We start from the raw sequence: 16135 nt of genomic DNA on the forward strand, positions 1-16135 counted from the left end.
CCTATATTAGGAACATATATTTAAAGTAAAAATACTAATTTTTCAGATTAAAAGTGTGATTGGATTATTATTGATATAATAATAAAACATAACAAGCAGCACTTTAACGTTGTGGCATCTTAAATTGGGGGTAATTGTAACTGCAATAATAAATGAAACTATTCATAATATTGTATACTATTTTAAATCTAATCTTAATCTACCAGGTAACTAGTTACTAGCTGTTGTGTAAATACAGTGGAGTTAAAAGTACAACATTAAATGAAGGCGAGTTGAAATATAATATATCTAAATAGGAATCATATAGTACAATTACCTTAAATTTGTACTCAACTGAGACTCTTGGTAAATGGTATCACCTCTGGTGGACGAAGTCTTCAGACTAAATGTATTCATTATATAAAATATCCCCTGACTTTAACACACTATGTTATATCATTGCATCATTATTACTGATGCATCAGTGTAAAAGCAGCATCTTATAGTTTAATTTAATTTATCACTGTTTTGAATAGGAGTGCAACTAATGATTATTTTGATTATGGATTCATTTAATCTCATTAAATGTGACACCTTCACAAGGCTTATTTTGTCCAACCACAAAATTCAAAACTTTTAAATATAGATTAAAATAATCAAAACAAAAGTAGCAACTCCTCACATTTGAAAAGCTGGGGGCATAACATTATTATTATTTTTCTTAAATAATCTAAATACCTACCTTTTTCTGTGAATCACTTAATTGTTTAAAAGACTAATTCAGTTTTATTTATAAAATATTTTACTTTTTTACTAAAATGGAGTAGAGGTTTAAAGTACCATGAAAAGAAGGTACAAGTACCTCAAATGTTTGAGGTATGGGGGGGTACATTTCTTTACATTTAGAGTTTAAAATTAGAGCAAAGACTTAGATGAGGCAAGTACTTATGAGGACAAGGGATAATCATGTAAATTGGTAGAATATCTCAACATGTGCCAGCAGCAAGATCTCATGTGAAAAATATGACATATGTGTTTAACGTGCTCAGTGCATAACAAATACCCTGGGTCTTCAGTGAGCTGCGTCTGTCAGATATACAGACTATTTTTGTCAGGCAGTGCAAAGCATTTTGAAGGTGTTCAAATCATTGTTTGACCTCAAGGTGTCAGCATTGGCATTTGTTAAATTTGATGGACTGTTTTGAGTTTGTTAGAGAGGCAGTAGCATGAACAAGGTTGTATAGAGGAGGGTTCCTCCAACGATGGCTGTCAGGGTTGGTGGTGGAAAATGAGAAATGCTCTTCTCTCCAGCACCAACTACCACTAATGTCACCCTGAGCAAGATACTGCCTCCACCTACATTCATTACGCTATTCAACATCAGTGCATGACAGCAGCTATAGGTAGTTCCAAGGCAGCTGCTTCATAATGGCTGCAAACTAGTTACACAACGTTTAAAACATTTTAACATCTAGTTAACACACGTACAAATTACATATTTGGCCTCTCAGGCGTTCATAAAAATGTTGATAAAAGTGATAAAAACTCGACCACTGGTTTCATTTTTATTAAAAAAAACTGCATGCAAGATAAAAGTACAACTATTCAATTCAGTTCAATCACGTGTTTTTCATGTGTGCCCTCACACGCAAATTCATGAGAGAAAACAGTCATATCAGGGGAGACACTAGCAACTGTAAACAAATGAACTATTCCATTTCTTCAAGTGCGCAAAGAAAAACATTTGGTCCTTTCAATCAGCCAATTTTGCATTTGTAAAGTGAACAAGAGGGACTGTTAGTTTGGTCATTGGGTGTGATAAGAGCACGGTTACAGCATTTTTACACACGCAATCCACAGGTAACCTTTTACAACTCAAATCTACAATTAATTTACTCATTTATGTATATTTCTCTACACGAGCATAGTATATTCAGAGGAATCTTCTATACAAAACACTTGCTACGTAAATGTTACATTTCTCAAATATACTAAATTAGCTCGGATGCAAAACGGCACTTACAAATTCCAGCTACTAAAAATGAAAGATGGGGAATTTAGTAAAATTCATGACTTTACAGCATGCATCCATATTAAATCAAATGACATAAGGCTTACATTTTATTATCTAAAGACAGCTGAATTGACAAGAGACTAGACTCACGTGTAGTCTAGAAAAATTATATATCCCTGACTATAAGTTTACTATTTTAATACATAACCAATATTTCATACTGACAGACAAATCTTTCAAACAAATCATTTTTAGTTTCATGCCCATGTTAGAGGAACTACGTCACAATCACCATTAGAAACAATAAAAAATCCTCCTATTGTAACAGTGCTGTATTATTGTGCAGGTTAGTGATTTATTTGGCTATAGGTGGGTATGACTGAATCAAATTGTTCAGAAATTTCAGAAAAGATTTTTGGTGGATTTTTTTTTTGGTTGAAATATAATGGCTAAAAATTCTGATTTGATCACAGCTCAAATTCTCAGCTGAGCAAATTAGGTAAAACCATTTCTGAGTGTTTTTGGTTTGTGAGTCTTAATGATTGTAATGATAGATTTCAGGAATATTTGTTGCAAAAGAAGAGCACTTACTGGTTTGGACAGTTAGAAGACAAACACATGTGTGGCTTAAGGTAAATGACGTTATTCATTCATTCATTCAGTTGAAGTATGTACACCAAATCATAGAAAATAAAGCTACTAATCTCTGTACACAAGTTCGTAAATAGACAGCCCTTTTTCCCCCAAACAAGTGGGCCTGGTCACCCCTGTATATGCATGATATCCAACACTTTTCACATCCATCTCCAGATAGATTTTTTACCACCATTTCACTTACATTTACCATATTGAACATCACCCAGACAAAACAAAAGCACCTACTTTAAAGCCAAAAAAAGTCTGTGTAAGTGAGAGCTGTAATCTGCTGCTGTGGTGTGAGGACACACAGCAACACCCACCTCTAGTGGGTGAGATCAGTCATCACAGCTCTGAGAGCAGTTGGATTTGGCATACAGGCCACAGACCACCAGGCTGGAGGGTAGTTCATTCTTAATAGTAAACAGGTGCCATTCTATGGCAGATACATATAGTACTCTTAGGAAGCATTATAGCACAAACCCTCAGAAAAACAATGTAACAGTGAACCATTTCAAGTTTACAATGCGTCAGGAAAGCCCACACCCGAGCACATTAGTGGAACTCATCTTGGCTGAGATATATTCTAGCTGTAGAACAATTTAATTTGCACCTCTCCTTTGCAAAGGAAGGGTTACAAATCAGGAAGAGCTTAATTGAGAAAGTGGTTCAATGCAGTACAATGTTTTTCCTAAGAATCTCAGACAGAAATCTCGCCCTGAGCTACATCTTGGTCTCGCTGTCAACGCGCCTCTCGTTCTCATACTCATTCTCCTGGCAGATGAGCTGGTACGATTTCTTGTCTGCCTCCTCCACCACTGAGTTGGCCACCTCGGGGTCCTTTCTCTGCAACTCGTGGCGAGACAGGTGCTCGACTATACCTGCGCCAATGGAGTCTCCGAGGACATTAGTGGTGGTGCGCAATCGGTCCCTGAGGAGAGACAGAGAACAGGTGAGGACAGGGAGTGTGGAGTGGAGAGAGAAGACAAAGCAATAGGAGATGCGATGAAACACGAGAGGACAAAACAAAATAAAACGAGACAAGCTGAGACAAAACAAGACAAGGCAAGGCAAAAAACAAGACAATAAAAAACAGAGGACAAACAAAAAACAAGATAAAAACACTGAAGAAGACAAGAATGAATAATGAGCAATTCCGTCTGAGACATTGCAAATAACTTCCATGCGGAGTGTCTGTAAACATATGTACATAAAAGATATAATTACAAAACAGGAAGCATGACTTTAATTGTTCCAGGCAGCCAAGGAGTGGGGCATTGCACTGGGGTTAGACGAATAAAAACCAGATGGACTGAGGGACGTGGAATGTGAGGGGAGTGTCTCTGGAAGCTGGCGTGTAATCCGCGTACATCACACCAGTGTTAACCACTGACATTCCCCTGGGTGGAACTTGATTGAATTCATCCCTCACTATACTTATATACTCCTTATAATTAAACCTTCGTCATTTCTTTCCGGTGCTACTTGAGGAAAAATCTTGACTAGATCATGTTTTTTTTTTATTGACTTTTGCATTTCAGTTAATAACTAATTTTCTAAGGTGTCATATAGCCAAATACTTACAGGAGCCAATCAACGGCAATGATGAGTGATATGTCATCAGTGGGCAGGCCTACAGATGTTAGCACTATCACCATGGTTACCAGTCCCGCCTGAGGGATCCCAGCTGCTCCAATACTGGCTGCCGTGGCTGTGATACTGATAGAAAAACATGCAAAAAAGGCAGAGAGAGAGAAATTTTAATTGTCTAGAAATCATTCATCGTAGGTGCAGCTGTTACAGACATGTCCGAGCATTGACCTCTCAATCATTCCATGGTAATAGCATTGAAGAGGGCATTCAGTGTGGATGGCAAAGTAAGATTTTCGTTGTACAGGGAAACCCGTTTCTGCACTGTACACATGATAATAAACGCTTTGAATCTTGAATCTTAAATTCAGTTCCTCAGCTGAAATAGAATCTCAACATCTAGCCCCAAGTCAAACAGCGGCTAGAAAGTAATTAAAAAAGCTATGATCTGTGGTTTTGTGGTTTGGACATGCTTCTCTTGCCTCAAGTACCATTTAGTAAAATTAGTGTAGCCATAATGGAAGAGATCTTACAATAGAAATATTCTCATATTCTGTATCCAAAATCGAGAACAGGCAAAGTTCACTCAGTCAAATTCTTTTGGGTTTTTCCAAAGAGTGCAAAAATATGTTGGATTAGATGTTACAACTATAAAGATAAAAACTGAATGAATGTCATTATTGATGAATGTGTGTGTTCTGTGTATCACACACCTGATGGTGAGAATCTGTCCGAAGTTAAGGTCATAATCGTTGACCTGAGCGATAAAGATGGCTGCCAGGGCTTCATATAGGGCTGTGCCATCCATGTTTATGGTGGCGCCGACAGGGAGCACGAAACGGGTCACGCGCTTGTCCACATTGTTGTTTTCCTCCAGGCATTTAAAAGTGATGGGCAATGTGGCAGAACTGAGAGAGGATAGAGGGAGAGGGAGAGGGAGGGGAGACAGAGACAGAGAGAGAGAGTGAAAAAAACAGCACAATAGAGACATAAGAAAGAAAATGAACCCAGTCTCCTAGAAATGACAGTAGGTTGCTGGATTACAGTGGGTCTGGTTTGCTGGTTGCTATAACTATTACTATTGTAGTGTTGTATATGAGAGAATAACAATGCATTCTACTTTGACCTTGGCTTGTCTCATCAGTCTATGAGATTGTGATTTGGCCTTACATTTTTTTAACATTTAAATCAGCTGCATACCTAGAGGATGTTCCCAGGGCAGTGATGAGTGCCTGCAGCAGCCCAGCAATGAAAACGAAGGGGTTCTTTCTGGTGATAATGAAGTATAGTGTTGGCAGGACAAAGATGCCATGGATGAGCAGGCCACACATGACACTCACTGTGTACATTCCCAGCTGGCCACCCATGGTGGAGATGTCGTCCATCTCCACTATCTTACCGGCTATCAGGAACAGGATACCAATAGGGGCGTACCTGAGGATCGATGAGTGTTATTGTGAATTTGTAACCGAATGATCTGAGTCGCTCCATTAACTCTATCCATCCATCAGCCCTGGTACTTACCACATGATTATGGCGACCAGCCTCATAATGGCTTCATTGAGGCAGTCAAAGAAGTCCCTGAGGGGCTGTCCCTGTTCCTTCATGCCCCCGATGATCAGACCGAAGCACATGGAGAACACCACCAGGCCCAGAGCATTGACTCCATTCACCGCCCCTGGCACTGGGATCATCTCCTCCCTGCTTACCACCTGGCTGCCATTGACTGTGAATATCGTGTCATTCACTGTCATCTTCACCTGGATTACTCTCTTGGCATACTGCGTCTTGAACTGGATTTTAAAAAACAAGGTTAAACAGTGATGAATACCTGGGGCAATAACATTTTATAAATGCTTCTATTCAAGAATAACATTTGAAGTTTTGCGTCACTGAAATGGGTCTCCAAAATACCAAAACATTTCTGGGCCAAAATACAATACAATAAAACATTCAATGAGCATTTCAGAATGCAGTTATATGTTTGCGCCTATGAGTTCCCATAGGGCCTATGTGAAAAAACTAAATTTCTCAATCCCACCAGACTACTTCCAACTGCCTAAAATGTGCTAGAATGAGGAAGTGAAAGTGAGAAAGTGAGACGGGGCTGAGACATGTCTAAGTATGTGCGGCTAAGAATTACTGGATCATTAGGTGCCCATCTCTGTCTGAAACAGTTCCTGTAAATCCCGTTTATACAATGTTTATGTTGGAAGTATGAGCGGAGATTGGCATAGCTAATTAAGCGTACTGATGATGATATGCTTAAGTGAGGCAGTAAAGGAATAAAACATTTAATGTATCTGCAGCACAGACAGAGAGAGGATACAGTGGGAGGGTTACCTGTTTGGTACAAGCCTCCACAAGGTTAGGAGGAAACATGTTTCTAGAAAACACAACAAAGGAGGAAGATTTCTTTTAGGACTGACAAATTACAAATGGCACTGCTAAAAAAAAAAGCAGACAATATTCAAATCTATAAATATTACAGAACTTCTAAGTCCTTCTTACAGTTTGAACAGTTTGAATCTGAGTGATCGGAGAGGGCAATAAATGAGAGATTATGAATTATTCTGATGAAATAATATTTGCTGACGGAGTCACTGTACTGGAGTGCTCTCAGAGTGTGTTTGGTTATTGATAGTGTGTGAATGTGTGTGTGGGGGTACCGGATAAGGTCCAGGAAGGCATCAGCGGTGCTGATCTGCTCTATCTGCTGCCGCTTGGTGAACTCATCCTTTGATCCTTTTCCAGGGTGGATAATGAGCACCGTGACGATACCAATGAACACAGCAATGATGGTAGTGGTGGTGTAGTAGACCACCGCCCTCATACCCATTTTACCAGAAGCACGGCTGTCCAGAGCGGCCATACCTGAAAAGGAGAAATCATATAGATCAATGCATATCAGCACTACAGAGTTTATCAGTCAAAGAGTATCTCAAAAGAGTATTTATCTACAGGTAGCTGCATTCTTAGTCATAATATCAGAGGCATACCCCCAAGCTGTAGGAGTTCCAAACAGCTCCTGTAGAGGGAGCAGCAGCGCAGCAACGCATCCTGAACATGTTGTGCTGCAAGCAGCTATATGTGGCATCATGTTAATAAAATACAGTAACAGTCACCGAGCAGTGTGTGAACCATTTACTTCTACTGACTTACAGTTGCACTAGCAGCCTAGTTTCAGTCATTCATTTGCTTTACAGTCACGCACAATTCGCTTTCAGTGACATGCACTGGTAAATGTTCCATCCATCCATCCATTTTCTATACCGCTTATCCGTCAGGGTCGCGGGGGGAGCTGGAGCCTATCCCAGCTGACTTCGGGCGAGAGGCGGGGTACACCCTGGACTGGTCGCCAGCCAATGGCAGGGCCACATACAGAGATAGAGACAGACAGACAACTTTTCACTCTCACTCTCACACCTACGGGCAATTTAGAGTTACCAATTAACCTAATGTGCATGTCTTTGGATTGTGGGAGGAAGCCGGAGTACCCGGAGAGAACCTACGCTAGCATGGGGAGAACATGCAAACTCCACACAGAAACACCCCGGATTCAAACCGGGATTCGAACCTGGGACCTTCTTGCTGTGAGGCAACAGTGCTAACAGCACCACCATGCTGCCCACTGGTAAATGTTGCTAAACGAAATTTAAACAAATAATCAAATACATACATACATACATATATATATACATATATATATATATATATATATATGTATATGAAGTGAAGGCATATTTAGTATTGAGGTACAATCTTAATTGCTGTTTTTGTATATGGGAAAAAACATCCATATCATCTTTAGTCACGCTGCCCCTTGAGTCATCAGCTTGCATTTATGTGCCACTAATTTCTGTCCCTGTGAGCAAACAGCTAGCCTGGGAAAAGGTGCTGTAATTATGGGTGGAATACATCCATGTGGATTATCTGCCGAACTATCTGTGACAACAAAGAGCGGCCAGAAACACAATCTGAGTCTGACCTTTACGGGTGGGAAAACAACACCTACTGCAGAGCACCCAGGGAAAGAGCTACAAAATCTGTTTACACACTGAATATTCATACATAGATAACATATTCCACATTAAGGCTGCAGGGGTGAAAAGTTTCACCTAAGTTTCAAAAGTTGGCATCATTCGCACCACTGTCGTTTATCAGATCATACAATAGTGCTGCAGGCATCCAAGTGTGACGCAAGTTTGTTGTGAACACAAAGAGCAGACAGACATGTCAGTTGGTACGGAAACTGTATGAAGTATGAGGCATATCCAGCCAAGGGCACAGCGTGGAAAGAAGCTGAGAAAAACACAGCACAGCGACACAGACCAGCATTAGACAGAGAAAATGTGTTACAGCAGGATTCAGAAGAAACAAATGATGTGCATGTTGCAAAGAAACCAGGACAAGCAGATCTTCCACGCCTGGTAATTTGTACATTCCTGCAAGGAAAGCTGGATACAATTGAATTACACATAATCCCCCGCGACCCTGATGGATAAGCGGTATAGACAATGGATGGATGGATGGATAACCTAAAATTTGTGGTGGGACGGTTCAGAGAAATACATCCACAGGATACAGACAAACATGTGACAGTGACGCTGTATTTTCAAAGTGTCCTATTAGGACCTTCATCTTCATTCAGAGCTGTACAAGTTGAAGCAGGCTTTGTGTGATGGAAGATGTATGTGTTCCTTTCAAATGTGGCAGTTTGACATTGTGCATACTGAAATGTGTGTGTGTGTGTGTGTATGTGTGTGTGTGTGTGTGTGTGTGTGTGTGTGTGTGTGTGTGTGTGTGTGTGTGTTTGTGTCTGAGTGTTTGGCCCATTCTGTTCCTCTTGTCTCAACATGCCCAGAACTTAGGCTTTTATCCAGTTCTTTTTGATCCTCTTCTCCACCTCCTCATGCTTCCTTCCCTCATTCTCTTCTCCCAAATTCTTCCCCTCCTCTCTCTACCACCCCTCCATCACCAGCTCTTGTTTCAGGGTGACCCCTAATACCTCTCCCCTGCTCTTCCTTCTCTCCCCCTCGCCCCTCTTTGCCTCTTTTTCTTACACGCTGATCTTATTGCTGCAATCCTCTTTCATTGCCATCATTTTCCTCCCAAATGCCCCCCCCACCCCTCCACCTACTCCTTTTCTGACAGCCCTGGGAAAACTTGTTGACTTAGTCAGCCCCGCACGCACACAATGATCCCCAGCCTGTTGTCCAGGCAACAACGGACGCAGCCTCACCAATTCCATCCTTTCAAAAGAAAGAAAGAACCACGATTGAAGGAAAGCAGGGAGAATGACTTTCTTTCTCATATTAGGGAATGTTCCTCAAATACAAGAGTAGGCCTTCTTTTGTGGGAAGGTGGGTCCAGGGGGCAATTAACATCCACACACGCTGGGCAAAGAGTGACTCCATAGCTCTAGCAAGACTTTAACTGAAGGCCTGCAGTCAGAAAATATCTCTGCATGGCAGTTTGTGGAGTTAAAAAGTTTTGAGGTGAATCTGATTCTAACTTGATCATCAATTTTCATTGGTTCTCAGATGTGTTGATTGTTTTTCATTGTTCTGACAACTGATTACAAAAAAACTTGTTAGTTGCCCATAAATCAACAGTGACATGAATGTCTAGCCAACTCCAGCAAAGCAAAATCTTTGCTACCTTTTTATATATTTTCTCACTTTTAGGATATGATTAACATTTTGTAGTTTATACTAAAATGTAACTTTACAAATCCAGTAAAGCAGCAACATATTCTCAGCCAAGGCCAGTTTTTATCTTTTGAATATTCCCAATCTTTTACTTTATACTTCTACTCCATTACATTTCAGGAAATTATGATATTTTAGACCACTCTCTGCAATTCTGAACATTTCTCTAAAGGCTATAGTTATACTATACAGTTTTGCATTAAATAAATGCAGTAAAATCATAGTAGATGATGTTTTTTTTTATTTCAGCCGAAGTACTGAACTAGTTCCACTTGTACCACCTTCAATAATAGTGTGACTGTGTGATAATTTATCGCTGCAGGGGACCATTCTGCTGAGAGAGATCTTTCACCTCACATTTTACTACCAGCTACTTGCATATTTTTACAAATTGTCAGTAAAGCTCAGAAACTCCTTCCTTCATCCTCCTTGCCATTTTTTCCCCTGTCTTTACTCCTCATCCTAGTCTTTCCCTGGACTCCGCCCCCCCTCCTACATTCAAGCTCCCCTTCCTGGGACCTCCTCCGCAATCACCCTCCCTTTCCTCCTTTTTTTTACGGCCCACATCCCCTCTCCCTGTTCAGCCCCTTCTTGGCCCTATAAATGCTCTGTGGTGGACTCTCAGCCCACTTAATGAAATGCCTGAAGACAATATGGATTTGCAGCAAACACATGTTGAGTTGTTAGTTGAAGTGTGTTTATATGAGTGAGAGATATAGAGAGAAATGTTATGGATGAAGAGGATCAGTGTGGACTCTGCAGTTATCTGCTCTCTCTTTTTTTTTACTCTCTCATCCAAACACATAAGCCACTTTCTCATAATCCCTGATCCTTGGTTCTCCTGCCTGTCTGTCCACTAGTCTTGCCTTCCTTTTTTTCCTACCTTCCAAGGCCCCCCTGAACTCAGCTCAAACTTTCTGTTTCCCAATTCAACCTCACCTTTAGACTGGATACAAATTCAGAGGCAAGTCCCTTTCAACTGCAACACACAGAGGTACAATTCAGCCTTTGGAGCATGGCAGTCAGTTTGCACATGTAGGAGCCACAAAAAAAGCCAAAGAAGTCACAGAAGCTTAGCTCTGATGCCGCTATGCTCTAAAATATGTTATTCTCAAGGTTGTTCTCCAAGTCATGTATTTAAAGCAATGGCTGCTCCAGAAATAGAGCTTAGAGCTGTTATATTCAACACTTCAAGATCAAGAGAAGATAATGTACAGGTGTGTATGTGCGTCATAAAAAGCCTTTTATGTTGCTGTTGTTGCTGTGACCTCTGACCTCCGTCTACTCTGCTAAATTTATGACGGACTGCCAATGACAGCTTCACAGGTACTGTTGAAATACAATAAAATAAGATGTGAAGAAGATTGTGATTGTGTGAAGCTTTATAGTCAAATATCATGAGATGTACTGTATATACTTTCTTGTCAATGAGGATGTCCATTCAACTTTGCAGTGAAAAGAACAATGATGGGGATAACTTGTCATTGGTGAGTGGATGAAAAATAGGGCATACAAGTCTCAGTTCAGAAAACTGTAAGATTTAAGAATCACTAGTGCCAAAGTCTATTATTATTATCATTATTATTAATAATAAAAATAATAATAATAATAGAATTTGCTTTCTATGTGCTGCATTTGGGTTTTAAATCAAAACCAGTGCTGTTGCTAGAAATGTTAAGTGTGTTATTGTTGTGGTTTATTTAGTGCAGACTTTCCAAATCAACCACACAACCAAATTACTGTGCAATGATAAAATAAACATATTCACATCAATGGTTGATTACAATAATCCTACTAGGAGGTGGAATAAACAAAATTTTTAAAAATCTGTTTTGTGATATTGGCCTATGCAGTAGAGTGCTGTGTGTGGTGACAAGAAGTGTGTTACTTCTAGTTTTATAGTGGCTGACTTTTCCAATGATAGATTTTTAGCTGACGAAATTGCATCTGATAACTTGGATATTCACTTAGCTACAGAACAGCACTCTTTGTTGGTTTCCACATGTTGTAGCTACGGTCATGTGACATGATGTCAGAGGATGCTAATGTTACGCCCCGCTGCAGCACAAAGCAGTTTATTATCAGACAACGTGTCTCTGTCATCCCTTCAGGAGACTGGCTTCTTGTCCTGTCAATCACTGCTCAGAGACAGGACATTTGGTCTCAGTATGTGCCCCCTCCATTTGTCAGTCGGGACTGCTGCCAAGTGTTTTTAGGAAATTCACATGTGCTACGATTACACATTTCCTCAACTTCCATAACACGTGGAGGCTCTGCTCAGGCCTTTGCATCTGGTAGAAAACAACCTTATCAACAGTGACATATCAAACGTCACTGTGTCCCTGGATTAGAACTGAAAACCTCAGTGTCATATGTTTGTGTTTTTTTAGGCCCAAATACACGTGAGCTGCAGAGGGCACAATTTGTACTGAAACCACAAAGGAATCCATAAACTCTGAACTGCTTTTTAAATTAAAACACAATAAAGTTGAGTCTGCTTTGGTTATGTTGTATCAGCATCAAGACAATTACATCATGGGTCAAGCCTGTGGTTGAGACCAGCGCTGTAAGTTCAAAACATATCTCTCTTTCTGTGTCTGTCTCTCTTGCTCATGAAGTCACCCTAACCCCTTCCACCGCTGGGTCCAAAACCAACAAACGTCATTGGCTGAACAAACACCTGAGTCATGAGATACACGTTGGTCAGTGCAGCCGCACTTAACGAATACCATTGTCGCCTGTATGAACTTTTTACAAAGAAAACACACGCTACCTGCAAAACATGTAACTAAACTGTCAAATAAACAGTCAGAGAGTGGCCAAAGAGGCTAAAGGAGGTATAGTATCAGGGGGCACAGTAGTACAGGAGGGTGGATTGGTTTTTATCTGGTGGTGGGGGGGGGGGTTGCTACCATGTTACCAAAGCATGTGAAAGAGCCATGCTGAGCACACAAGTGTACAGACATGCTGCAAATGTGCAAAGAAGAGAGAATGTTTGGATTTTTGTGATATTGGCCTATGCAGTAGAGTGCTGAGTGTGGTGACTAAGTTTTTTGACATACATTTAGAACAAAACTGTTACACACTGTGCTCTGTGTGGTTGTTTTAGATATTTGAGGTACAAAACACCTAAAAATAGCCAGTGACAGCTTAACACTTAATTTACCGTAGTGATGTTGCGACCATGTAGGAGTGCTGTGCGTAAGCATTGTATGTGTGCAACATTGTGACATGAATTTATTAATATTATTGATGTAATTAGTAAACCGTTTCTATTAGATTCATATGTATGAGAAATATTTTAGTTTGTTTACCAGTGACGACAAAGAAAATCTGTGCTGTAGGACTCTTCAAAAGAATAAAAGAGTAAGAGGTAATTTAATAATAAAATGAATAAAAGTGTGTACAATTTGGTGGGAGATGCATCTGCAGCATTTGGTGTTCAGATGGCACTAAAAAGGCCTAATGTTCATACCTGTGATGAGACTGGAAATCAGGAGGGGCAGCACCAACATCTGAAGCATTCTCATCAGCAGTTCTCCAGGAAAAGAGAAGAACTTCACCTCACGGTAAGACATCTTATAAGGCCGCAGGCCAAATCCCAGGATTATGCCTGCAATGAGGATCAGATGTGGAGGGCAAATCAAATCTTTATTATTACTGTCCCAGAATATAACACCTGAAAGGTGAAACATCTGTTTATCACATGACTGCCTGAGTAAGAAAATGTGTTGTGCTTACTCCCATTTTCAAAAATAGAATTCAGTGCTTTTTGAGGAATGATGTGGGAGAAGCAGGGCTATATTAACAGTGGAAATGTAATTGCATGATCACTGCTGGGAATACTTGTATTGTGCAATGACTTACAGGATATCATTAGCATTTGCTGGCAGAAGTCAAAGAGGTACAATTTCGAGTCTTTGGAATATCAGTGACTGCCACTCCGGCTGTGGTAGTTAATTAGACTTTTCTTGTGTAAATATGTGCAGAAGTTCTTTCAGTGTCAGTGAAGTCTGTTCTCACAACAAGCAGTTTGTCCACTGCGGCACAAATCCACTAACAGACCCAGGTGGCTGACCCCGCAGCCTGAAGTGAAGACCCTGATTTAACAATCACCCAAAAGTGTTGGCGTGGTGTAACTCTAGTAGGGCTGCAGATGTGCAGGAGTTGGGTGGGCCTGGTTCACTTCCTACTGAGCAAGACCGAAAAGTTAATGGCAACGGGTCAGGGGTCAGCTACAGGGTCAGATAGAGGCCAGTTTGCTGAGTTCATTGGAGTCCTGCTACTCTCTCATCCGGTGAGTTTGTTTCTATTCTTTTGCTTCTTCCGTCCTGCCACAGAGGTTTTGGTCACATCAGATTAATGGATTATTTGTGTGATGCATAAAATCTAGTGCCGTCTTCTTTAAAAGTTTAAATGTGGGGGGTGTGAGGTGATCCATGAGGGAGGAGAGGAACGGAAAAAACAAAGTCTCTGCCATAACCTCCTGTTTCAAATCAGCCAAATTACCAATAGACTGCAGTAACTAAAAAGTTTCTAATATGGGGAAAAAGGTCCTACTTACCAATAATGACAGCAGCGATGGTTAAGATCACAAAGGCATTCCTTATGAAGAATCCTTTCACATCATCCTTGGTGATGTTCTGCAATTTCTTCCTTGCCTGCAGTGATTGGGAGTGGATCCGTGCCCGGAAACCACTCTGGCTCCTCTGTGGGTTCTCCCCGTTGCTCTGGGTCATAGCTGTCGCTTGAATCTTCAGATCAGTTATGAATGTGTCGGAACTTGAACTTCTCTTTAATTGTGCCAGGAACACCCTAAAGGTGCTGCTCGTAACCTGCCGCTCCTGTTCCTCGAGGCCACACCACTCCCTTGGTTAAAAGTGTCCTGATTGAGGCGGAAGGACATATTGTTAGACATGTTTTGTTTTTAAAATCATTCCTTTGGTTTTTATCTGTGAAGCACTTTGGTCACCCTTTGGGCTGTTGGAAAGGGCTATATGAATAAATTTTGATTGATTGATTGATTGATTAGATATTTGAGCAGAAAAAAGTAATCATGAATGGTAGACAACCACTCTGTCGTGCTCTTAGTTGGTAGTACATATCCTATACTCCTTATAAACTGTCACTTAAAACCTCTATATACAATATTCAGCACATATTAAGTGGGTTAGTGGCTAACCATAGCCCTGAAATGTTTAAAAGGGACGGTAGTGACAGTAATAATCATGCAAACCCCCAAAATGCATTATAAAAACTTCAAAACTGAAGGCATGCATTTCCCCCTACAGACACTGGTGGAGTAACTACAACACACGTGTGGAGTTTTGGTTGGCGGTTCAATGATTCACAGATCGAGTCTCACACACACTCATGCACGCACAGAGACAGTTGCTGGTCAAACAGTAAAATCCATTTGCAGACATATTAAATATCAAAATACGCAGATAGAAGTTGTTCTGTACCTTTAGACTTGAGCAATAACTTCCTTTGAAGAAATGTCTCAGTTTTTCAAGGGGTTCTGGTTTAAAGCTCGGAGAGTGTGAGGGAGAGAGAAGGACTCTTCGGCTGTGAGCTGGTTGGTGTGAGTAACCAGCAATGAGGAGGAGAAGGAGGAGAGAAAGAGGAGAGTAAGAGGGGAGGGGAAAGGAAAGGAGGGAGCAGTGGTGGGTAAGAGGGAAGAAAAGAGCCAGTGAGAGAATGGAGGCGGTGCTATAGTAGAAGAAAAACTAGTGCCAGTCAATCACACAGTGTGGGCTTGTGGGGAGGTGAGACAGGAGCTAAAAAAGTGAAGTAATTTAGAGGAGGGGGACGCTTTTCAGACAGAGGGGAGCTTGAGGAATAATGAGCTTTCCAAGCAGGAAAAGTAGAAAGGACCGTCTTGTTTTCTTCTGTCCCTCTCAGCCCTCCTTTCAAACGATTTTTTACGCTTGACAAATTCAGCCTGATTGGAGATTCCTGTGGAGAATGAGTCAACAGAGAAACAAAGTCCTCCATCCGTCAAAAAAATATGAAAGTGTTTTAACCACCTATGCTGGCACATACCCAACAGATCAATCATTCCTCTTTTGCTGCGTCTTATTACACTACACATTTACACCGTACGAAGTCCACGTAGGCATCTTTTTTCATGAGAAAATGTCTTTGGTCTGCAAAGCTAAACAGAGCAGGTCAATATTTATAAAGTGCCAATGGTGCAACTGGT

General features: G+C 40.7%; 1 protein-coding gene across 1 annotated transcript; it reads right to left on the reverse strand.

The window, feature by feature from the left end:
* Window positions 1-1538: 1538 nt before the first annotated feature.
* On the reverse strand, window positions 1539-14785 carry slc1a3a (solute carrier family 1 member 3a). The gene is made up of 9 exons (XM_070833431.1): window positions 14495-14785; window positions 13406-13543; window positions 6889-7093; window positions 6563-6605; window positions 5744-6012; window positions 5420-5653; window positions 4933-5127; window positions 4214-4348; window positions 1539-3560 (listed from the first exon to the last, which is right to left on the reverse strand). The coding sequence occupies exons 1-9, from the start codon at window positions 14667-14669 to the stop codon at window positions 3353-3355; spliced, it is 1602 nt and encodes a 533-aa protein (XP_070689532.1). The 5' UTR covers window positions 14670-14785; the 3' UTR covers window positions 1539-3352.
* Between the last annotated feature and the right edge of the window lie 1350 nt (window positions 14786-16135).

This window comes from Pempheris klunzingeri, chromosome 7 (assembly GCF_042242105.1).
Source record: "Pempheris klunzingeri isolate RE-2024b chromosome 7, fPemKlu1.hap1, whole genome shotgun sequence".
Taxonomy (NCBI): domain Eukaryota; kingdom Metazoa; phylum Chordata; class Actinopteri; order Acropomatiformes; family Pempheridae; genus Pempheris; species Pempheris klunzingeri.

Coding starts and splice junctions, on each gene's coding strand:
- slc1a3a (XM_070833431.1), bottom strand. CDS start 14,669: ATGACCCAGAGCAACGGGGAGAACCCACAGAGGAGCCAGAGTGGTTTC. Junction 7,094..13,405: donor GATTTCCAGTCTCATCACAG/GTATGAACATTA, acceptor TCTCCTTTTCAG/GTATGGCCGCTCTGGACAGC. Junction 3,561..4,213: donor ATTGCCGTTGATTGGCTCCT/GTAAGTATTTGG, acceptor GTCTCTCCTCAG/GGACCGATTGCGCACCACCA.